The sequence below is a fragment of the Neophocaena asiaeorientalis genome, unplaced genomic scaffold (genome assembly GCF_003031525.2).
Source record: "Neophocaena asiaeorientalis asiaeorientalis breed wild unplaced genomic scaffold, Neophocaena_asiaeorientalis_V1.1 scaffold331, whole genome shotgun sequence".
In the NCBI taxonomy this organism is placed as follows: Eukaryota; Metazoa; Chordata; class Mammalia; order Artiodactyla; family Phocoenidae; genus Neophocaena; species Neophocaena asiaeorientalis.
Genome location: NW_020172138.1, coordinates 604,204 through 629,196, shown reverse-complemented (window position 1 = coordinate 629,196; position 24,993 = coordinate 604,204). Strand labels below are relative to the sequence as shown.

The following is a 24,993-nucleotide window of genomic DNA, read 5'->3' as shown; positions in this document are numbered from 1 at the left end:
AAAAAAGACTGTTTCCCAAAAAAAAAAAAAAAAAAAAAAAAAAAAAAAAAAAAATACAGAAAGAAACACATAGAGGTCTCATGCTAATATAATTATATATTAGCATCATATTAAAAAATTAAGAAACAGACTGAAGTGTGACAACATGGATAGACCTAGAGGGTATTATGCTAAGTGAAATAAGTCAGACAAATACAAATACCGTATGATCTCATGTGGAATCTAAAAACAAAACACGAATGGACAAAACAAACAACAAATTGGTGGTTGCCAGAGGGGAGGTGGGTAGGGGGGATGGGTGAAATAGGTGAGGGAGATTAAGGAGTACAAACTACCAGTTATAAAATAAATATCATGGGGATGTAATGTACAGCATAGGGAATATGGTCAATAATATGTAGTCACTGTGATATGATAGCTAGACTGGTGATCATAATGTGTAGAAATATCAAATCACTATATTGTACACCTGAAATTTATATAATATTGTAAGTCAATTATACTTTAAAAAAGAGCCCAAGGTTTATTTTCTTTGATATCCACATACTGAAAAATGTAACCTTACTAAATACTTACTTTAAAACTATGGGAAAGGGCCTGGAAAGATAAGTTGCTAGGGGCTCTGAGGCATCATGTCAGACATGATTTTAACCAAAATTAAGAATACATGATCTACTACAAAGCTAACTTCAGAACTCCAATAAGATATCAACATATCTAAGGAGAATAAAATGCATGGAGAGATTGCATGTTCATGGATAGAAAGGCTCAATATTGTTGAGATGTTAGTTCTTCCCAACTTGATGTATAGATTCAACACAATTCCAATCAAAGTCCCAGCATTTTGTGGACATCAACAGACTAAAGTTTATATGAAAATTAAAAGACCCAGAACAACAAGTCGATATTGAAGGAGAAGAACAATGTTGGCGAGGATGTGGAACAACAGGAACTCTCATTCATTGCTTGTGGGAAGGCATAATGTTACAGCGACTTGGAAGACAGTTTGGGAGCTTCTTACGAAACTAAACATACTCTTACCATGTAATCCAGTAATCACGCTCCTTGGTACTTGCTTAAATGAGTTGAAAACTTATGTCTGCAAAAACCTACACATTGATACTTATTGCACCTTTATTCATAATTGCCAAAATTTAGAAGCAACCAAGATGTCTTTCAGTAGGTGAATGGATAAACTGTAGTACATCCAGACCATGGAATATTATTCAGCACTAAAAGGAAATGAGCTATCACATCATGAAAAGACATGGAGGACATTTAAATGCGTACTTCTAAGTGAAAGAAGCCAATATGAAAAGGCCTTATGGCTCCAAGTATATGACACTATGAAAAAGGAAAAAACTATGGAGACAGTAAAAAGATCAGTGGTCTCCAGGGGTTGGGGTGGGGGCAGAGATGAATAGGCAGAGCATAAAGGATTTTTAGGGCAGTGAAACTATTCTGTATGATATTACAATGGTGGATATATATCATTATACATTCATCAAAACCCACAGAATGTGCAATACCAAGAGTGAACCCTAATGTTAGCAATGGACTTTGGGTGATAACAATGTGTCATTGTAGTTTCATCAGCCATAGTAAATACACCCACTGTAGCGGGTGATGTCAATAGTGGAGGAGGTTGTGGATGAGGCGGTATGGGCAGGTACAGAGGGCATAGCGGAAATCTCTGTCCTTCCTGCTCAATTTTGCTATGAACCTAAAAACTCTAAAAAATAAAGTTTATTAACTTTCAAAAATAAAGAATACATGATCTAATTAAATATTTCCATGAAGAATGCAATAAAGTGATTGCATCCAAATTTTTAAAGCCTAATCAGAATGGAATCAATAATAGTGGTTGCCTTCTATCTGCTGTAAATAAGGTATAATACCTGCTGCATAGAACAGGAGTAACTAAGGGAGTGATTTTCTTTCCCTGCCCCTTTTAATTCTAGACATTTAGCAAGCTAAGGTTAGAGAAATGCTGTAATCAAATGATCCCACACATGCATAATGTCCCACAGCCATGTGGTAGAGGGGAATGAACGTGAGCTTTGGAACCACATGCACTTGCATTTAAACTCTGACTCTGCCACTTATACCCTGAGGAAATATTACAACCTTAATGAGCTTCAGTTTCCTTGTTTATAAAATGGAAATATTATCTACCTTGTGAGAATTAAAGGTAATATTTGTAAAGTGTGTGACACTTAGAAGACATTCACTAAATAGTGCTTCTATTATTACTTTGATCTAAAATGGATGTGAGTCTTTTCCTCATTTATTTTAAGAAGGTATATAATTTGATTTGGGTACCAAGATTCAGATTCTACTTTTGGGTCAAAGCAATCTATTCATCACCAGGTAAAATTAAAGCACATTCACTTTTTTTAAAAAGTGTGGTAAATATAAAATTCACTATCTTAACAATTTTTAAGAGTACGGTTCTCTAGTGTTAAGTACATTCACATTGTTATGTGATCTCCAGAACCCTTCATCTTGCAAAGCTGACTCTACCCATGAAACCCATTAAACAACTCCCATTCCTCCCTCCCCCAGCCTCTGGCAGCCACCATTCTACCTCCGTCTGAATTTTAACTATTCTAGCTAGATACTTCATCTAAGTGGAATCATATGGTATTTTTTTTTTACTTTTTTTCACTTGGCATAATGTCCTTGAGGTTCATCTATATTGTGGCATGTGTCAGAATTTCTTTCCTTTTTAAGTCTGAATAATTTTCCATTGTGTGGATATACCACACTTTATCCATATCTGTCAATGAACATTTAGGTTGCTTTTACCTCTTGGCTATTGTGAATAGTGCTGCTATAGACGTGTATAGTTATGTGTCTCTTGGAGATCCTGCTTTCTATTATTTTGGGCATTTACCTGGAAGTGACATTTGATAATTCTGTTTTTAAATTTTGAGGAACCACCATACTGTTTTCCATAATAACTGCATCATATTACATTCCCACCAACAGTGCACAAGGGTTCCAATTTCTCCACATCCTGGCCAACACGTATTTTCTGTTTTTTTTTTTGTTAGTAGCCGTCCTAAATGGGTGTGAGGGGGTATCTCATTGTGGTTTTGATTTGCATTCCTCTAATGATTAGTGAGCACTTTTTCATGTGCTTGTTTGCCATTTGGGAAAATGTCAGTTCAAGTCCTTCACCCATTTTTTTAATGGGTTTTTTGTTGTTGAGTTGTTCTTTATATAGTGTAAATATTAACCCCCTATTAAAAAATTATTGCAAATATTTTCTCGCATTCTTAAGATTGCCTTTTCACTGGTGATTTCATGAGAATAAATAAGTACTGTTTGTGACTTTTTCTTCTATGCCCTGAAAGCAGGTGATGGTAATAATCTTGATTATCTGGAATGTAGTAGGTACTTCGTTATTTTTTAAACTAGTTGTGGGGTAGGGGAATTGCCTTAAAGCAATCTTGTCCAAATGCCCTCCTAGGGCAGGAATCCTTCATGATTTTCCAACACATTCATACTCCAGCTATGGAAGCTTACTACTTAGTGGGTCCATACTTCAGTACTGTCGTAAAGACTTTCTGGAAGCTGATTTCTTTAACAGCTCCTCTTGGCTTATTTAACTGATTAAAAAATGTTTTATCATGAAAGTTTTCAAATGTATACAACAAATATATACCTCTTTACTAGAAGACAATATTATGCTACCCCATACTGACTACCCAAACCCAACAGTTAAGATTTTGCCACACTTGCTTAACTGTATCTCCCTTTTTCCTGAAGTCATTTAACCCACATTATGGCCACATTACCATTATCATACGTCACAATATTAATAGAAATTCTATCATCAGATATGCAATTTTAAAAAAATTTATTTAGTTAGTTTTGGCTGCATCGGGTCTTCGTTGCTGCGCGCGGGCTTTCTTTAGTTGAGGTGAGTGGGGGCTACTTGTCATTGCAGTGCACGGGCTTCTGATCGCGGTGGCTTCTCTTGTTGCGGAGCACAGGCTCTAGGCATATGGGCTTCAGTAGTTGTGGCGCACGGGCTTAGTTGCTCCGCGGCATGTGGGATCTTCCCAGACCAGGGCTCGAACCCGTGTCCCCTGCATTGGCAGGCAGATTCTTAACCACTGCACCACCAAGGAAGCCCAAATATGCAATTTAGAATTAAATTTCCCTGGATGTCTCTGAAATATCTTTTTATCGTTTATTTGCTCAAATCAGGGTCAAGACAAGGTCCGCACTTGACAGTGGTTGCTAATTTTTAATTTTAAAAGCAATACATGCTCATTGTTAAAAAAAATTCAAATGATTTAGAAAGTAATAAAGTGAAAAGTAGAATTCCCTCTCTCCCCATCACCCACTTTCTACACCACACTGTTAACTTTCTTGCATAACCTAGAAAAGTTTAATGCACATATAAGCATGTCTCTCTATAAATGGGATAATACCATATATATGTTCTATAATTTTTTTCATAATAAAACTCAGTACATCAAGATCTATCTTTACTGGCTACAAGGTAACCTCCCATATGTATGTGGCAAAATTTAAACCCTTGCTGATAGGCACATATAGGTTGTTTTCAACCTATATGGGCCATTTTGCTACAGTAAAGGTCACTTTGCATACATCTCTGCCCGCTTGTTCAAGTATTGCTGAGGGATAAATTTCTAGAAATGTAATTGCCGGGTGAAAGTATGGGCATGACTTTTATTTGGATACATATTCATCAAAAGTGAAAAATTCCATTTTCCCCACACCCTCACCAAATCTGCTAGGTGAAAAAAGTGGGTCCTGACTACCTTTCAGAGGTCCTCTGCCCAGCAGTTTTCTTTCATTTTTTTAAATTTAATTTTTATTTTATATTGGAGTATCATTGATTTCCCAGAAGTTTTCAATGACTGTTCATTCAAATTAAAAAGTCCCATTTGAAATAGTTAATGCTAGCAAAGTTGCGATCTAAAAAATTTTCAATTACACACCAGCAGAGAACTAAAAATATCCAGAAAATTAAAGTTTCGTAAAAGCTCCCTCGCCTTTCAAATAAGGGAAGCTAACTTCTGCAGTACCTCTCACTTGTGTGGGCCTGGCCTAAACAAATCCCTCAAAGGAACTTTGTTGAAAAGTTTCTCTAGGTAGAGAATAACAGCATATAGGGGGAAAAATTAAAATTTGATAGCTATCAGATTTTCTCTGGATCTGCCCTGTCTTATATAGAAGCCACTAACCATATGTGGCTATTAAGCACTTAAAATGTGGCTAATGCAACTGTATTTCTAATTTTATTTCATTTTAATTAATCATAAAAATACTAGAAAATATTTAAGATGCTTGAACAACTTGAATATGTGACTATATTTTTTCACAGTAAATTTTATGAAATATAAATACAAATTGTATGTCTGATAAAAATCTAGAATCTGAACTGGCATGTATTTTAAGTGTAAAATACACACCAGATTTTGGAGACTTAGTATGAAAAAAAATCAATAATTTTTATATTGATTACATATTAAAATAGGTTTTGATATGTTAAATAAATTATTAAAATTAATTTTACCAGGGTATTTTTAGAGAAGCTATCAGAAAATTTTAAATTATGTATATGGCTCATATTATATTTCTATGAGGGAGTGGTGCTCTAGATCAGGATAACTAACTACGTTTTTCTGGGGAGAAGATTTATAGCATTCCCCCAAGAATGTGAAGTCCCATGGAAGGGAAGAATCACCATACTATAGATAGAACTATAGATATCCTCTATAGCTCCTTCTGGAGGCTGCCTTCAGAACACCTTAAAAATAAAGCATTTTACCAAATCACTGTTACTGGCCCATGAAAGGGAGGTTTCCAGCAGCCATCTCTTCTGATATTCATCCACAAGCTGACAAGCTTGGAGCAGGCCTAGATGTGCTGATACTGAAAATCTTAGCTTCCCAACAGGGGTTAGTGTTCCAGAGGAAAGTTATAACTGAAGAAATGCAGCAGGAGGATTAATATCTCCATCTTCTGCCTCTCTCCCCACAATAAAAAAAGTCTTTATTATGGGACAAAAGTCCTGAAAGGCTGTGAAACTGTTGCATGGCTAATTAAAAATTAAAAGTAACTAAAAACTTCTGGCCCAGGAAGGTCATGAGAATAGCACAAAAACTTCCTTACAACTAAGGAAATTAAAAGGATTGTTTCCTTTTGAATAATAAAGTACTCCTTGTTAATAATTTCTTGAAGTTAGTTAAGTGATATACCTGATATATCTGATAAAACCTGATAAAACAGTAGGAGAGCAGTTTTCATTTGTTTTCTCTTGATGCATCATTTCTGTGTTTCTCTCAGAAAGCTGAACATCATTACATTCTTATCTCTCTTTCACATATTACATATCAGTTCCCAGACTTACTAGACCATAGATTCATAACTGTGGAAGAGAGATCAGGAGGGAGACTGCCAATGTCAGGACAGGGCAGAATTAGGAGAGGGTAGAAGTATGTACAGATTTTAAAAGCATATTCAAAACTATCATTGCTCTGATACCGCCATGACAGTCAGTACATTTTGAAATTTCAAAGAATATTAAAGGATGCATGTTTTGATTCTCAAAAGGGAGCACACGTTAAAACAAGTTTGAGGATCTCTGCCCTAAATCCACATTGCTTCACACTAGAGCAACAAATGTAGTACAAAATGTCAGCTCACACCTGAGCAAGTCAAAATGCTAGGAATTCTTTGCACTGGAGGAGGTAATACTAACATGCCCTGCGTGATAGTCCACTGGGTTCTTTAATCAGAGTAAGCTTAGACATTAAATTTGACATATGCAAAGTAGAAGCTTTCCTACCTACCTAAAGCATGCCTACACTTATCATCAAAAGTAGGTACACTTGAAAAGTAATCCCAGCATTTCAACTGATCTTATAAGGCAGAAAAAAGTTCTTAGGTCAGTCTCTTTACAGCCACTTTTCATCCACAAGGAAGGCAACAGCCATAAACTTTTTTTACAAAATAAGTAGAAGGCCAGATTATTAAAAATCTTCAGTCATGACTTCACCACAAGTCTCAGTAATTTCTGGGCCCATGGGAGCAGCAGAGTTGAGGATTAGGGACAAGGTGGAAATTTCCTTAATCTGTTGGCAGCAGTCACCACGTAGAAGTGTTTCTTAAGGTAAGGAGAGAAAAAAGGAAGGGAAAAAGGCATATTTATAGATCAATTACTTTAAGAAGAAACAATAAAAGGACTTGCTTAAGTTTAGCCACTTGGGTTTGTTTAAAATTGATAACTAAAGGGGAAAAGAAGATTCTAGCACAATTATAGTAAAACAGTCACATGACTTTCAGGGGCATGTTTAAAGCAAGTTTGAAGTGAGCAAATATGTTATCCCACCCTTTTCAAGTGAAAAATGGAGCACCCTAGAATGGTATTTTTCAAATTGTAACTCACAACCCACCAGTGGGTCATGAAATCAAATTGGTGGGGCATGACTAACAACTTTTTTTAAATGAAACTAAATATCATAGAATAGAAAATATCAGAGTGCATCACACTCTGTGGAGCAAATGTCGCAGTATTTTTGTTTCACATGTGTGCGAGTATACGTGTACTTGTATACTGGCTCTCTGGGTAAAGCATTTTGGTTTTGTTTTTTATTGAAGATCTAAGCCAATATCAAAATGTTGGAAAGTCACTTCCCTGGAGGACAATTGTTTTTGAGAGACATTCTATGTCCATGGTTCCAAAGCGTTCTGTTGTAAACAAAATTATAAAGCTTTTAAAGCCTAATAGGGCTTTCCTGGGCCCTTTTTCTAAAATGTGGAGGAATCATCCTCAAGCTACGGGCATTAGTTCTGAGCGCTGCACTGCGATGTTCATTGAGAACACACGCTCAGACTTCATTCTGTCACTTCAAGCGTTCACATAAGTATGAATTGAAAGCTATTTTTATGCCAGTCACTTTCGGTCTGTGGCATTTTTTAATCAAGGTAACAGGTTTTTTTGTTTGTTTTTGTATTTTTGCGGTACGCGGGCCTCTCACTGTTGTGGCCTCTTCTGTTGCGAAGGTAACAGGTTTTTTTGTTTGTTTTTGTATTTTTGCGGTACGCGGGCCTCTCACTGTTGTGGCCTCTTCTGTTGCGAAGGTAACAGGTTTTTTACGTGAGACATTTTTCCCCCTAAATAATCTATTTAGAATCAAAACGTAAGTAAAAACTTAGTACCCTTCTTTCAAAGGACATTTTAAGAAAACAAATGCTGCTTTTACTAAAAGAAAAACAGATACCTTCCATTTCCTCTGAGCCATGTATTTCTGCAGCAATAGTTGGGATTTGAGACGAACTTTCGATTTAGAAGCTTTGGCAGGCAAGTTATTCAACCACTCATGTTTCAGGCACTGTGTGGCACTCATTCTGCAGCTGTGAAATCAAACAGCAGGTGAGACTTTTAGTTGGGGTTGCATTTTTCTGGCTATCCAAAATCTGTTTAATCGGTAGGAAGCTGAGTCAGTGGAACAGATTAATCATATAGGCAGATTCATGCCACGTGCTAAAAAAAGACCTCTTACTACCTAAAATTCCCATCCTTAAAAGTGCAAGAATGTCGTCAGCAAAATGTTCCCTGCCCTCTATTGAGGGTATGTGTCCTAGTGATTAATCACCACCTCCCAGAGAGAGCTGGGGAATCAAGGTAGGACAGTAGGAGGGCCAGCTGTGCCTGGAATTGCTCTTAAGAAATAAAAGAGCATGAGCCTTGAAAGAAGTTCATCTTTCTTCACAGAGAATAATGTCAACTTGTTCATCTGAATTAGAAATATATTTCCTCTCACATAACTTTTCACAATAAGGAAGAAACAAAACAGTCAAGGCCAGGGAACGAGAGCTGTCTCAGAGCCCAGATCTTGGGCCCCACCACTTGTAGTTATTCCCATATGTCTGAGTATTGGAAAACTCAGTGGCCCAACCCATAACCTTGATATAGCTATTGAAAACGAAGTAGGTCTTCGTCACCAAGAAATAAGGTTTTCTGTCTTTTATTCTGGGGAATAACAACTGCATATCTCAACTTTTTTTCAACATTAGCCTATGAAAAGCAATAACTTGGAAATAGGCCTTATTTGTAAATATGGTCTTTTCTAAAACTCTTGTCTAGATTTTATGCTCCTAGTTGCTTGTTTCTTAACTGACTTCCTTTGTCCCTTTCCCTGCTACCTTTTCTTTTTTTTTCCCCAAAGAAGTAGCAGACTAAGAAATCCTGAACAGAATCGGTCTACAGGGAGAAAGGACCATTCACTTCAGCAGCCCTGCCTAGCACCAGCCTGATTTCCACAGCACCCAAATGGATGGTCACCATCAGGATGGATCATGGGTGACAAGCAATAAAGGGTACCTCTTCTCTTTGACCAGCAACCGGGAGACAAAGTCCTTGGCCTCCTCTGACAGCCCTTCAAAAGTGTCAGCATCAAAATCCCAACTACAGTTCACAATGAAATTCATGGTCTCTGCATCTGTTTCCCCTAGAAAGGGCGACAAACCACTGAGCCTACAGAGGAGAGAAAGGACTGTCAGTATGTGGAAGCTATACCTGCCAACACACATCGACAATACAGAGAAGACTCTTACAAGATCAAGCAGAACTAACCAGAACCAAGAGGGTTCAAAAGAAAAGCACCCCCATTGCCTCTCCACAGGAGAAGTCCAGTGCGCTCAATAAAGTGGAAGCACTGAAAAACTGATGACAGGAAGAGTGGTGGAATAAGTCCCCTATCATGCTCACCACATTCCCCCTTACCCTGAATTAAAGAGTAAATTGGGATCCAACCCAATACGCCCATTTATCAGGTACATTTGACTGAATATTAAGATAGCTTGGCATGTCTCTGAGACTACCCAGGCCTCAGGGGCCAAAGGAAAACTGGCTTTATTAGGCTCCTCTAGAGGAGGGCAGAGAGATGAGACAACTTCACTGGCTGGCCTTGAGCCACAATATTCCCCAACCTGGTGTAGCACACACACAAAGTGTGGGGAAACAGTTAAACTGTAATAATAAGACTGGGAGCAGAGCTTGATTTTGTTGGGCCTCTGAGGGATGTCCACAGTTGGAGAGAGAGGAGGACATTTAATCTGTGCACAGATCTCCTCTCAGCCCATCCTAACTCTGCTTCCTCAGCCCACAGAAAACAGGGAGTGCAGAGCAGAAGGACAAAGTTAGAAGATGCAGGAGCTGTGCCCTGCCCTGCCCTCCCCTCTCCTTACCTCTTCAATGCACTCTAGTCCCACTTGCACCATAGCACCCGCATTTCTTTGCCAGAGGGCTTTCTCTCCAGTGGAAGCTGATTTATCCACCCAGAAGTTTCAGGGAATTAATAACTCTGGGACGAGCCCACTAGCAACAACTGATTAGAGTCGGTGTATTAATACCCCAACTCCCTCCCCCACTAGCTGGCCTAGCTCTGAGTGGGTGTCCCACAGTGGCCCCCAGTTCCCTGCAGGATTAAACTCCAGGTGCCCACAGTGGTTACTGACTCCACCACACACACATTACTGGCTGCCTTCCTTCCCCATTTCACTTCCCCACTTCTCTGTTGGCTTTTCTTAGGGATGCCTCCCCAATAAACTCCTTGCCCTCAAGTTCTTGCTGCTTCTAAGGATACCCAAACTAAGACAAATGGCCCCCATTCCCAGTGGGGCGTGAGGCCCCTGGGCACTCACAGCATGTAGGTTATGACTCCCACACTCCACATGTCCGTTGGGAACGAGACAAACTCGTAATTGACGACTTCTGGGGCCAGGAACTCGGGAGTGCCAAAGTTCACCTTCAGCTTCTCCCGAGGCTTGTACCTGGGGAGGAGGGGTGCAGAGGACAATGAGAGTGAGCCCCGAGAGAAGTTGTGGATGCCCGGCTAATTCCTTGGGGGCCGCTAAACACTCCCCAACCCTTGCTGTCAGCCATGTTTTCTGGACATCACATCCCACCACACGTGGTTTACTGGGAAATCATCACACACCCAGGCCCTAAATGCAGACTTTCCTAAGTCACTGTGGAGAATAAGAAAACAACAGTCCTCCTCCTTCTCCAGGTATTTACAATCTGAAAAAGAGGGAAGATCAATATATCTTAATCAAAAAGAGGGAAGATCAATATATCTTATGTGACTGGCCTGCAGTCACACGGATGAGCAAAAACAACCTGTGTAGAAGCTGTGTGGGGAGGACGGCTCTATTGTGCATCATAGTTAAAGGGAAGATGATAGGAGTTATAGAAAGAGGCAAAATGCTCAACATCACTGATCATCAGTGAAATGCAAATCAAAACCACAATGAGACATTACCTCACACCATCAGAAAAAAATAGAAAATTGTAAGTGTTGGCTAGGATGTGAAGAAATTAGAACCTTGTCAGTAGGAATGTAAAAGGGAGCAGCTGCTATGGAAAACAGTATGGCAGTTCTTCAAAAAAATTTTTTAAAGAACTACCATATGATCCAGGAATCCTACTTCTGGGTATATATCCAAAAGAATTAAAAGCAGAGTCTTGAAGAGATATTTATACACCCATGTTCATAGCAGCATTATTCAGAATAGCCAAAAGGTGGAAGCAACCCAAGTGTCCATCAGCAGATGAATGGATAAACAAAATGTGGTATATACATACAATATGATATTATTCAGCCTTAAAAAGAAAGGAAATTCTGACACATGTTGTAATATGGATGAACTCTGAAGACATTACAATAAGTGAAATAAGCCAGTCACAGAAAGGCAAATACTGTATGATTCCACTTATATGAGGTTCCCAGTGTAGTCAATTCAGAGACAGAAGGTAGGGTGCTGGTTTCCAGGGGCTGAAGGCAGGAGGAAAATGAGGGGTAGTTATTTACTGGGTACAGAGTTTCAGTTTTGCAAGGCAAAAAAAGCTCTGGAGATTGGTTGCACAACAATATGAACATATCTAAAGACTACTGTAACTAATCTTCAAAATTGCTAACATGGCAAATTTTATGTTATGTGTATTTTACACAATTACAAAAAGATCTAGAAAAAGTATTCTGGACATGAAGTTTAAGAAAGGCTAGGAAGAGAATTGATGGCTGTATGGGGAAGGGGTTGGAGAAAGTTGGTTTTTAGAATCAATCTTGGAAAAGAAGAAAACCTCTAGCTGAAATTTAATGGGCAGCAAAAAAGATGTCCTTCAGTTGGAGAATGGATAATATAAAGTATGGTACATCTAGAAAATGGAATAGTATTCAACACTTAAAAAAATAAAAAAGAGATTCACAGAAAGAAAGACAAGATGAAGAGGCAGAGGGCTATGCACCAGCTGAAGGAACAAGATAAAACCCCAGAAAAACAACTCAGTGAAGTGGACATAGGCAATCTTCCAGAAAAAGAATTCAGAATAATGATAGTGAAGATGATCCAGGACCTCAGAAAAAGAATGGAGGCAGAGATCGAGAAGATGCAAGATATGTTTAATAAAGATCTAGAAGAATTAATAGACCAGATAGATTTAATTGATATTTATAGGACATTCCATCCAAAAACAGCAGATTACACTTTCTTCTCAAGTGTACATGGAACATTAACCAGGATATATCACATCCTGGGTCACAAATCAAGCCTCAGTAAATTTAAGTAAATTGAAATCATATCAAGAATGTTTTCTGACCATAACGCTATGAGAATAGAAATCAATTACAGGGAAAAGAATGTGAAAAACACAAACACATGGAGGCTAAACAATACGTTACTAAATAACCAAGAAATCACTGAAGAAATCAAAGAGGAAATAAAAAATACCTAGAGACAAATGACAATGAAAACATGATCCAAACCTATGGGATGCAGCAAAAGCAGTACTAAGAGGGAAGTTTATAGCTATACAAGCCTACCTCAAGAAACAAGAAAAATCTCAAATAAACAATCTAATGTTACACCTAAATGTTACACCTAAACTAGAGAAGGAACAAACAAAACTCAAAGTTAGCAGAAGGGAGGAAATCATAAAGATTAGAGCAGAAATAAATGAAATAGAAACAAAGAAAACAACAGCAAAGATCAATAAAACTAAAAGCTGGTTCTTTGAGAAGACAAACAAAATTGATAAACCATTAGCCAGACTCATCAAGAAAAAGAGGGAGGGGACTCAAATCAATAAAATTAGAAATGAAAAAGGAGAAGTTACAACAGACACCGCCAAAATACAAAGCGTCCTAAGAGACTACTACAAGCAACTCTATGCCAGTAAAATGGACAATCTGGAAGAAATGGACAAATTGTTAGAAAGGTATAACATTCTGAGACAGAACCAGGAAGCAACTGAAAATATGAACAGACCAATCACAAGTAATGAAATTGAAACTGTGACTAAAAATCTTCCAACAAACAAAAGTCCAGGACCAGATGGCTTCACAGGTGAATTCTATGAAACATTTAGAGAAGAGCTAACACCCATCCTTCTCCAACTCTTTCAAAAAATTGAGGTGGAAGGAACATTCCCAAACTCATTCTATGAGGCCACCATCACCCTGATACCAAAATCAGACAAAGATACTGCAAAAAAAGAAAATTACAGACCAATATCACTGATTAATATAGATGCAAAAATCCTCACCAAAATACTAGCAAACAGAATCCAAAAACACATTAAAAGGATCATACACCATGATCAAGTGGGATTTATGCCAGAGATGCAAGGATTCTTCAATATACGCAAATCAAACAATTGTGATACACCATATTAACAAATTGAAGAATAAAAACCATATGATCATCTCAGTAGATGCAGAAATAGCTTTTGACAAGATTCAACACCTGTTTATGATAAAAACTCTCCAGAAACTGGGCATAGAGGGAACTTACTTCAACATAATAAAGGCCATATATGACAAACCCACAGCAAACATCATTCTCAATGGTGAAAAACTGAAAGCATTTCCTCTAAGATCAGGAGCAAGACAAGGATGTCCACTCTCACCACTATTATTCCACATAGTTTTGGAAGTCCTGGGCACAGCAACAGAGAAGAAAAAGAAATAAAAGGACTACAGATTGGAAAAGAAGAAGGAAAACTGTCACTGTTTGCAGATGACATGATAGTATACATAGAGAATCCTAAAGATACTACCAGGAAACTACTAGAGCTAATCAATGAATTTCATAAAGTTGCAGGATAGAAAATTAATGCACAGAAATCTCTTGTATTCCTATACACTAATGATGAAAAATCTGAAAGAGAAATTAAGGAAACACTCCCATTTACCACTGCAACAAAAAGAATAGAATACCTAGGAATAAACCTACCGAGGGAGACCAAAGACCTGTATGCAGAAAACTATAAGACACTGTTGAAAGAAATTAAAGATGATACCGACAGATGAAGAGATATACCATGTTCTTGGATTAGACGAATCAATATTATGAAAATGACTATACTACCCAAATCAATCAACAGATTCAATGCAATCCTTATCAACCTACCAACGGCATTTTTATACAGAACTAGAGCAAAAAATCTTAAAATTTGTACGGAGACAGAAAAGACCCCAAATAACAAAAGCAGTCTTGAGGGAAAAAAACGGAGCTGGAGGAATCAGATTCCCTGACTTCAGACTATACCACAAAGCTACAGTAATCAAGACAATATGGTACTGGCACAAAAACAGAAATATAGATCAATGGAACAAGATAGAAAGCCCAGAGATAAACCCATGCACCTATGGTCTATGACAAAGGGGGCAAGGATATACAATGGAGAAAAGACAGTCTCTTCAATAAGTGGTGCTGGGAAAACTGGACAGCTGCATGTAGAAGAATGAAATTAGAACACTCCCTAACACCATACACAAAAATAAACTCAAAATGGATTAGAGACCTAAATGTAAGACCGGGCACTATAAAACTCTTAGAGGAAAACATAGGAAAAACACTCTGACGTAAATCACAGCAAGATCTTTTTTGATCCACCTCCTACAATAACAGAAATAAAAACAAAAATAAACAAATAGGACCTAATGAAACTTAAAAGCATTTGCACAGCAAAGGAAACCATAAATAAGACAACAAGACAACCCTCAGAATGAGAGAAAATATTTGCAAATGAATCATCGGACAAAGAATTAATCTCCAAAATATATAAACAGCTCATGCAGCTCAATATTAAAAAAACAAACAGGGCTTCCCTAGTGGCACAGTGGTTGAGAGTCCACCTGCCGAGGCAGGGGACGCGGGTTCGTGCCCCAGTCCGGGAAGATCCCACATGCCGCGGAGCGGCTAGGCCTGTGAGCCATGGCCGCTGGTCCTGCGCGTCCAGAGCCTGTGCTCCGCAACGGGAGAGGCCACGACAGTGAGAGGCCCGCGTACCACAAAAACAAACAAACAAACAAAAATAACCCAATCTAAAAATGAGAAGACCAAAATAGACATTTCTCCAAAGAAGACATACAGATGGCCAAGAAGCACGTGAAAATCTGCTCAACATCACTAATCATTAGAGAAATGCAAATCAAAACTACAATGAGGTATCACCTCACACCAGTTAGAATGGGCATCATCAGAAAATCTACAAACAACAAATGCTGGAGAGGGTGTGCAGAAAAGGGAACCCTCTTGCACTGTTGGTGGGAATGTAGATTGATACAGCCACTATGGAGAACAGTATGGACGTTCCTTAAAAAGCTAAAAATAGAATTACCATATGACCCAGTAATCCCACAGCTAGGCATATACCCAGAGAAAACCATAATTCAAGAGACGTATACACTCCAATGTTCATTGCAGCACTATTTACAATAGCCAGGTCATGGAAACAATCTAAATGCCCATTGACAGATGAATGGATAAAGAAGATGTGGTACATATATACAATGGAATATTACTGAGCCATAAAAAGTAGCAAAAGTGGGTCATTTGTAGAGACGTGGATGCATCTAGAGACTGTCATATGGAGTGAAGTTAAGTCAGAAAGAGAAAAACAAATATCGTATATTAACGCATATATGTGGAACCTAGAAAATGGTACAGATATACCAGTTTGCAGGGCAGAAATTGAGACACAGAAGTAGAGAACAAACGTATTGACACCAAGGGAGGAAAGCAGCGGGGTGTGTGGGTTGTGGTGTGATGAATTGGGAGATTGAGATTGACATGTATACACTGACATGTATAAAATGGATGACTAATAAGAACCTACTGTATAAAAAAATAAATAAAATAATTTTTAAAAAATAAATAATTAAATTCAGTGATAAAAAAAGAATCATCAATCCATGAAAAGACATGGAAGAACTTTTAAAATCTACAAACAGTAAATGCTGGAGAGGGTGCAGAGAAAAGGGAACACTCTTGCACTGTTGGTGGGAATGTAAATTGATACAGCCACTGTGGAGAACAGTATGGAGGTTCCTTAAAAAACTAAAACTAGAACTACCATTCGATGCAGCAATCCCACTACTGGGCATATACCCTGAGAAAACCATAATTCAAAAAGACACATGTATCCCAATGTTCATTGCAGCACTATTTACAATAGCCAGGACCTGGAAACAACCTAAATGTCCATCAACAGAGGAGTGGATAAAGAAGATGTGGAACATATATATAATGGAATATTACTCAGCCACAAAAAGAAATGAAATTGGGTCATTTGTAAAGATGTGGATGGACCTAGAGACTGTCATACAGAGTGAAGTAAGTCAGAAGGAGAAAAACAAATATCGTATATTAATGCATATATGTGGAATGTAGAAAAATGGTACAGATGAGCCTATTTGCAGGGCAGGAATAGAAAGGCAGACGTAGAGAATGGATGTGTGGTCACGGTGGGGAAGGGGAGGGTGGGATGAATTGGGAGATTAGGTTTGACATAAATACACTACCACGTGTAAAATAGATAGCTAGTGGGAACCTGCTGTATAGCACAGGGAGATCAACTTGGTGCTCTGTGATGTTCTAGATGAGTGGGGCGGCTGGGGGGAGGGAGGTCCAAGAGGAAAGGGATATATGTATACATTAACTGATTCACTGCACTGTACAGCAGAAACTAACACAACATTGTAAAGAAATTATACTCCAATAAAAATAAATAAATAAAATGGATAACCAACAAGGGCCTGCTGTATAGCACAGGGAACTCTGCTCAATATTATGTAACAACCTAAATGGGAAAAAAATTTGAAAAAGAATAGATACACCTATATGTATAACTGAATCATATAGGTGTACCTATACACCTATATAGGTGTATAGATATCTTTAGGTGTACAGCAAAACGTACACCTAAAACACCTAAAACTAACACAATTGTTAATCAACTATACTCCAATATAAAATAAAAAGTTAAAAAAAAAGCATATTGCTAAGTGAAAGAAGCCAGTCTGAAAAGGCTACATACTGTATGATTCCAAATATATGACATTCTGGAGAAGGCAAAACTGTGGAGAGAGTAAAAAGATCCGTGGTTGCCAGGGATTAGGGAGGAGGGAGAAATAAACAGGTGAAGCACAGAGGCTTTTTAGGGCAGTGAAAATACTTTGTATGATACTATAATGATGAATACATGTCATCATACATTTATCCAAACCCATAGAATGTACAACACCAAGAGTGAACCTAAATTTAAACTGTGGACTTTGGGTGATTATGATGTGTCAATGTAGGCTTATCAATGGTGATGAGGGGAGGCTTTGCATTGTGGGGACAGGGGATAAATGGGAAATCCCTGTTCCTTCCCCCCAATTTTGATGTGCACCTAAAACTCCTCTAAAAAATGAAGTGTTAATTTAAAAAAATTAATGGGCACTTCCTATTCGCCAGATACCATGCTAAAAGTTTTACTTATATAAACTTTTCATCCTCACAACAACCCTATGAAGTAGGTAAGTTTATTGTCCCCATTTTACAGATGAGGCAATTGAGAAATAGAGAAGAATAAAATAAATATCCTGCCAATGTGCCTGATTCCCTTAAATCAGGGATGTGTGTTTTCAAAATACAGTCTCTTCTTTTCCAAATTTGCTGAGAGTCAGGCAAATGCAGACCCTGAGCCAACACAGACCATACTCATCCAGTGAAAGAGCAACAAAGATCACCTTGGTGGCTGAGTTGTGGCGGGAAGTCAGGGAGGGGAGGAGAGTTAGAGCCTTCCTCTGGCAGTCTGTTCGTCCCCTACACTGGCACCCGACTGGAGCCTCAGGGCCAAGGAGCCAAACTGAGAGGAACAGGCTTCCCCTTGAGGAGAGAAGGTCCAGGCTCTCAGCCCCTGGATGTCCCTTTCCCAGGATGCATTCCGGTTTCCACTGCTTCATCTGCCCCACAGCCACATCCTGTATCATGTGACTTTGTAGTTCCTTCCATTAGAGATGGCATATATTGCCCCATCCCATTGATGGTGAGCTTGGTCACATGAGCTGCTTTGGCCAGTGGAATGTGGGTGGACATGATGGTGGGCCAATTCCAAGCTAGGCTGTAGGAGCGTGCCTCTTGCTCCTCGGCCATCACCATGAGAAGAGAATGAGACACACCTGGAACAGACCTGTCCTCACTGACCTGCATCCAAGCCCAGTTCAATTCAGCCTAGATCAGTGACTCCCAACCAGGGGTCTGTGGGTAAAAGTTTAATAACCAGCTATCTGATTTTCTTTTAAGTTTTGATTTGTAGTATTTGCCAATCGTGTAAATACTGATTTCACCGTGTCTGATTTAAAAGTACCATCACCATGTCACTGAATGAAGAGTTGGGAAGAGATCGGCAATAGCACACCGTTCTACAGTCTTTCCACCATATAGATAACAATCGGCGTAAACAAACCCAGGAACGTAAATAACTGTGAAATGTAGTAAAATAATGAGGAAGTGTTAACTTTTTAAAAGGTAACATCTTTGTTTTAAAATAATTTCTTTAATTGTAAGCTTATACAATTTAATTTTTAATAATGGCCATGTTTAACAACTGGCTTACAAGATTCCTTATCGTGAGCTAGTATAAGTTGGGTCCAGCATACTAATTCCCCAGCTGACTCGAAAATGTGTGGAGGAAAATAAACAATTGGTGTTTTAAGTCACTGCATTTGGGGGTGATTTGTTATACAACAGTACTGTAGCAATAGTTAACTGATCCATCCACCCCAAAGCTGTGTCAAAATATCCACTAAGACGCCCCTCTCCAGATTCCCAGCGTGAGGCCCTCTGTGATCATAAGGTCACATGTGAGGTTGCAGCCTCATAAGGTTTGAGATAGGCAACTCCTTGCCCTGCCAAAGGATCTGATGAAATGGGCTTAGATTCCAATCTGAGCACTGGACTGGGAGTCAGGAGGCTCATCCCTGCACCCAACATTCTGGAGACCAAGATAATTAAACAAGATACTTCCCATTCTGTCTCCATTCTCGACCCCTTGACATGTCCCTACTTAGACCCACTGATGACTCTCACCACCCAGCCTGGTGTAAAACTGGTCCCTCTTGGGCTACCCTGGTGGTGCAGTGGTTGGGAGTCCGCCTGCCGATGCAGGGGTCGCAGGTTCGTGCCCCGGTCTGGGAAGATCCCACGTGCCGCGGAGTGGCTCGGCCCGTGAGCCATGGCCGCTGAGCCTGCGCGGCTGGAGCCTGTGCTCCACGATGGGAGAGGCCGCAGCAGTGAGAGGCCCGTGTACCGCAAAAAAAAAACAAAAAAACTGGTCCCTCTTGCTAGATGTCAGAGTCTCTGAAGGTTTGTATGGCCCTACTCTACTGGGGGTCATACCTGCACTCAGAATCTCAGCGCCTTCTCATAGTCCCACCCAGAAATACAACTGTACTTTCTATAGTTCGTGTTATGGGGAAAATTTGTCATTTCCTCCCTCTTTACAAACATTTAACTATTCCGGAGCATAAAGCATGCTCTCTCAAACTGCACATTCCCCCCACAGATCCCTCCTTTTAGAAGGACACACTTCCCAGGAAGCAGGCCAATTTGTCAAAAACCAATTTGCCAAAGAATCTTTTTGCTGAATGACCAGTTTGCCAGACTATTGAGGATGCTTTTGATGTTTTCCTTTCATCTCACAGCCAGGAACTGTCAGCCCAGTTCCACTAAGTGCAATTTCCTGAGTACCACGTTTTCTGACACCTATACTTCTCCAGTGCCCAGCAGTTTTTCATGGGTGGCTTTCTCTTAAATACGGCTCCCTGGGAGTTCCCTGGTGGTCCTGTAGGTAAGACTCCGTGCTCCCAATGCAGGGGGTGCAGGTTCAATCCCTGGTCAGGGAACTAAGATCCCACATGCCGTGCGGCCAAAAAATTTAAAAATTAAAATTAAAATTAAAAATATGGCTCCCTGTGTATATTTTCTTGAACTCGCCCTCTACCTCTGTTCCCACGGGCAAAATTATTGCCATTAATGCCCTTAACCAGATTAACAAATTTGACTGACAGTTTGGAATAGATTTTTTAAAATTTTTATTGAAATATAGATTTACAATGTTGTGCTTGTTTCAGGTGTAAAGCAAAGTGGTTCGGTTTTATATATATATATATATTCCTTTTTAGATTCTTTTCCATTATAGGTTATTACAAAATATTGACTATAGTTCCCTGTGCTATACAGTTGGCCCTTATTGGTTATCTATTTTGTATATAGTAGTGTGTATTGGGAATAGATTTTGACTAATCGATTTTCGGTAAATTGGCCTACAACCCTTTTCACCTCCCACCATCTGAGACTCAGTGGCCTATTGGATACCATTCCAACATCTGAGCCTCCCTACTCAGGATGCCCCATTAGTGCCCTCACCTTCTACTGTGTCTTCCTTCCCCAGTCCCATCCACAGCTCCTGCCTTCCCCAGGCCAGCCTGCTCATGCGCAGTGTGCATCCTATTCTTGGTCCCTAACTGACACTATCCCTCCTGTCCCCCTCCACGCAGAGTCGTGCTGGAGCCGGTTCTCACGGGTGCATGAGAGCCAATGGTGCACGTCTCCTCCCAACTCTGCACTCAGTGACGTCATGTTGGTAGCTTGAAATCAGCCAAAGTTAGCAAAGGTTACAAATCAACCCCACCTCCTCTCATGCCCCAGCTGCAGCGGGTTGTTAAACATTTACCAGCACACTACTGCCTGCAGGTAACAAAACCCTGTCCATTCGTCTCTTCCGGCTGCCCAGAGACTTCCCAGACTCCAGGAACCTCAGGTGGTTACTTCTTGCTCTGAATTCACAGTGTGTCACTGTAAATCCTCATTTGGCAATTGGTCACCCGGCATTTGGTAGGGTCCTGCATACACTAGTGTGTGAGGTCTGGATGAAGAATATATTGCCCCACAGTGAGGGAACAGTGGTTCTTGGGGGAAGGGCAAAAAAATCTTAGCTATTACAACGGTCTGCGGCTCTCCAAAGGGCCTCAGCACATAAACAGATCCACAATACACCTGTGGCATTACATTTCATGAGGAAGGGACCGAGGGATTAGGAAAGAAATGGTTAAAAAGGCTCTTTGTGGGGCAGGTGGAGACATGAAAAATAGGTTGAGAAACACGCCCTGGTGCATAAGGTGTGCAAGTGTAGAGGATGCATCCCAATTTTATACAACATTATTTGGGAAAATATTAAGCAATTTTTTTACATTATGGATTGGGTGTGATTTTTAGGCATCTGGGTTGGGGGATTTGGGACTGTTCATGAAATGCAGTACGCTGTGTAGTGTGGACCCTGAAGGTACAGCGCAGTGGTAAGAACTTCCCTCTGCCGTTGCTCCAATACCACACTTAGCCTCCCATCCATCATGTGGGGCCCTGAAAATGTACCTTTCACACCTGCAAAGAGGTGACATTTACCTCTCCAACCAGTGGGGAAGTGACCTAGGAAGACCACCATTGTGGGTTTGAACGCCCCCTCTGGGAGGCCAGTGCTGGACGCCAGAGGCTGAGCTCAGGCACGGCTCTGCCACCATGGGGATGAAGTGCTCCTTTCCCCCCTTGTGGATGGAGTGGTAGATGCTGCAAGGCTCCGAAAGTGACAAAAACAACGTCTGTGTGGAAAATGACCATGAGAGTAAGAACATTTCAAGATTTGAAGCCGTGGTGTGAAGACATATCTAGAAAGTATGTGATTCTCAGAGAAATGTCATTCTTGGTGGAAATAGAATTCTGGAGGAAGCCTGGAGGATGAACATACATTTATTGCCATCTTCACAGACTGTGGATGCCCTCCCCAATGCCAAGGGTCTGCTACAGCCACACCACTGGTTGTGCACGCCATGGGCAAGAGCCCTGCAGAGACACGGTGTTCATCAAGCATGAGGATCCAACAGTAAAACTATACGTCACTAGGCTTTAGGCGTTTTAAGGGACTTTAAGATGTTTTTTAAATTATATGTGATATTCACTTTATGCACTGAAACTTGAGAACCTAATCACCCTCATAGAATGGGTCTCCACTGTTGATGTATTATCTCATTTAAACTTCATTATTGCCCATATCAGCGGGCACTGCATTGTACCACCCTTTTACCAAGATCTAACCCAGTCCTGAGTGCCCAGAACCACTTACCCATGGCACCATCCTATTTAACCTAGTCATTTTCTGGAGGGCAGTGTTGGTGATGAATGTATCACACAGCCCAGTACATCTTGGCCCCAGGAGGCCTGCGGGATGAATAGAAGGAGCTTCCCAGCACCCCCATTCAGTGACCCCCTTTATCACTCTCCTCTCTGTTCACACAGGTGGTTTGAAATACTGTTAATCCCACAGCCTTTTAAGGAGAAGCAGAGCCCGCCGCACAAAGCCGCCCCCTGCAGTAGTAACGAGGCCTCTCTACGCAGTCTTTGTGAAGGCTGCCAGCCTCAGTGAGAGAGCTTTCTCCTATCAGTCCCAAAACTCAAAAATTGGCTGAGTTGTAGGTAACCATGTCCAAGAGAGCCACCAAGAGTTTCCAAGGAGCTCTGTCAAACCACCGAAATAAAACTCCCTTACCTTCTGGCCAGCCCGAAGTCAATGATCTTAATTTGGTGTCCCGTCTGATTGACACACAGTATGTTCTCAGGCTGGGAAAGAAAGAGAAGTTAGCATAGCTTAATCAACAGCTAAGAAGGTCTGAGTTCCCACACTTATTTGTCAATAGGCCTCAGTTTCCCAGCCTGCAAGGGAAAGTCCTTACAGGTCAGCCCTATAGAGATGGATAGATATTGAAAATAAATGATGTGGGCTAGTGTGAGACAATAAGGAGTGGTATGGACGGTGGGGAACTGGAGAACTCCTGCCCTGTGTAAAGGGGCAGCCACTGCTCAGCTCCAGCCACTGGCCACCACACAGGAATGCAGGCCCAGTCTCCAGAGTTCCTCAGCCCTCAAGGGAAGCCAGAAATCCAGGTTTAAGTAAAAATTCCGTGCTTTTAAATGTTGACAACTTAATCCAATTTAAGCATGCATTCATCACGTATAGGAATCAAACACGACATGTCTGGGATGCGGATTTGGCCCACAAGCTGATTGTTTGTGACCATTGGCTTGGGGTGGCGGCTCCAAACCCTGGCTGCACACTAGAATCATCAGGGAAGTCCTCAAAAGTCCCAACACCCAGGCCCCAACCCTGACCTGATTACATCAGAATCTCAGGGGTGGGACCAAATCTGCAGTAGCTTGGTCAAGGAGATCAGAGCTGCAAAATGTCAACCTGCCATTTTGTGGTTACAGCTGTGACCCATGGGATGGAGGTGCTGGACTTGACATGCTTCTCTTAACCGTTTCAGATCAGCTTGGAGGCCCTGAGGGAGATTGGAACGATTCTCGTTGCTTGTGCCAGACAAATCTGGATAGGGGTAGGGGTGGAGGGCAGATGGAGGGCTTATGGTATAAAGGATCTAGAGACCTAAGACCAGTGCCTGAGGTCCAGGGGTCCATTACCAGGGTCCCTAGCCCTAGATGAGTACTTTCCCATTCCGGAAACTCAGTGTCTCCATCTGTAAAATGGGAATAATAACCTCTTCCTGCCTTCCTCCTGGGAGGGTGGGAAGATCAAATGACATAGTATGCATTAAAAACTTTCCAGCTTATGAAGCAAATGTCAGGTACTATTTCTCCTAACAGAAGCTTTTATTGCTATTTACGTTACAAAGCGGTTGTGAAATTCCTCAGATAGGTTCAGGAAATCGATGATTAAAAATCTTCATGTCTTGGGACTTCGCTGGTGGTGCAGTGGTTAAGAATCCGCCTGCCAATGCAGGGGACACGGGTTCGAGCCCTGGTCAGGGACGATCCCACATGCTGCAGAGCAACTGGGCCTGTGCGCCACAACTACTGAGCCTGTGCTCTAGAGCCTGTGAGCCACAACTACTGAGACCACCTGCCACAACTACTGAAGCCCATGCACCTGGAGCCCATGCTCCGCAGCAAGAGAAGCCACTGCAATGAGAATCCCGCGCACCACAAGGAAGTGTAGCCCCCACTTGCCACAACCAGAGAAAGCCCGCATGCAGCAACGAAGACCCAACGCAGCCAAAAATAAATTAATTAATTTTAAAATTCTAATAAATAAATAAAACTAATAAAAAAAAATCTTCATGTCTTCTTTGTAAGGTCTAGAACAACACTGTCCAATAGAAATATAATGTAAGCTACATATATAATTCAAAATTTTCTAATAGCCACATTAAATAAGTAAAAAGAAATAGGTGAACTTAATTTTCCTAAAATTTTGAAATATAAATAATAAACATAAATAATAAATAAATAATAAAACATGAGATCATAAAAAAATTACCATTTTCAAGTGTACAATTCAGTGGTTTTCAGTAGATAGTTCACCACTATCTAATTTTAGAACATTTTCAGCACTTCAAAAAAAAAAAAACCCATATTCATCAGCAGTCACTCTCCATCCTCCTCACCCACAACTCCTGGCAATCACTAATGTATTTTCTGTCTCTGTAGATTTGCCTGTTCTGGTCATTTCATATAAATGGAATCATATGAATCATAAATATGTGACCTTTTGCATCTGATTTCTTTCAGTCAGCATAATATTTTCAAGGTTCATCCATGTACCAA

General features: G+C 40.3%; 1 protein-coding gene across 1 annotated transcript in view; it reads right to left on the bottom strand.

The window, feature by feature from the left end:
• Positions 1 to 7,090: 7,090 nt before the first annotated feature.
• Positions 7,091 to 24,993, bottom strand: part of MYLK3 (myosin light chain kinase 3) — a 42,603-nt gene continuing 24,700 nt past the window's right edge. Inside the window, exons 9-13 of the mRNA XM_024752064.1 lie at positions 22,922 to 22,992; positions 10,693 to 10,821; positions 9,371 to 9,523; positions 8,268 to 8,400; positions 7,091 to 7,150 (exon numbers count right to left, since the gene is read on the bottom strand). Of these exons, the coding sequence (XP_024607832.1) occupies positions 7,091 to 7,150; positions 8,268 to 8,400; positions 9,371 to 9,523; positions 10,693 to 10,821; positions 22,922 to 22,992 (546 nt within the window). The remainder of the gene's footprint in view (positions 7,151 to 8,267; positions 8,401 to 9,370; positions 9,524 to 10,692; positions 10,822 to 22,921; positions 22,993 to 24,993) is intronic.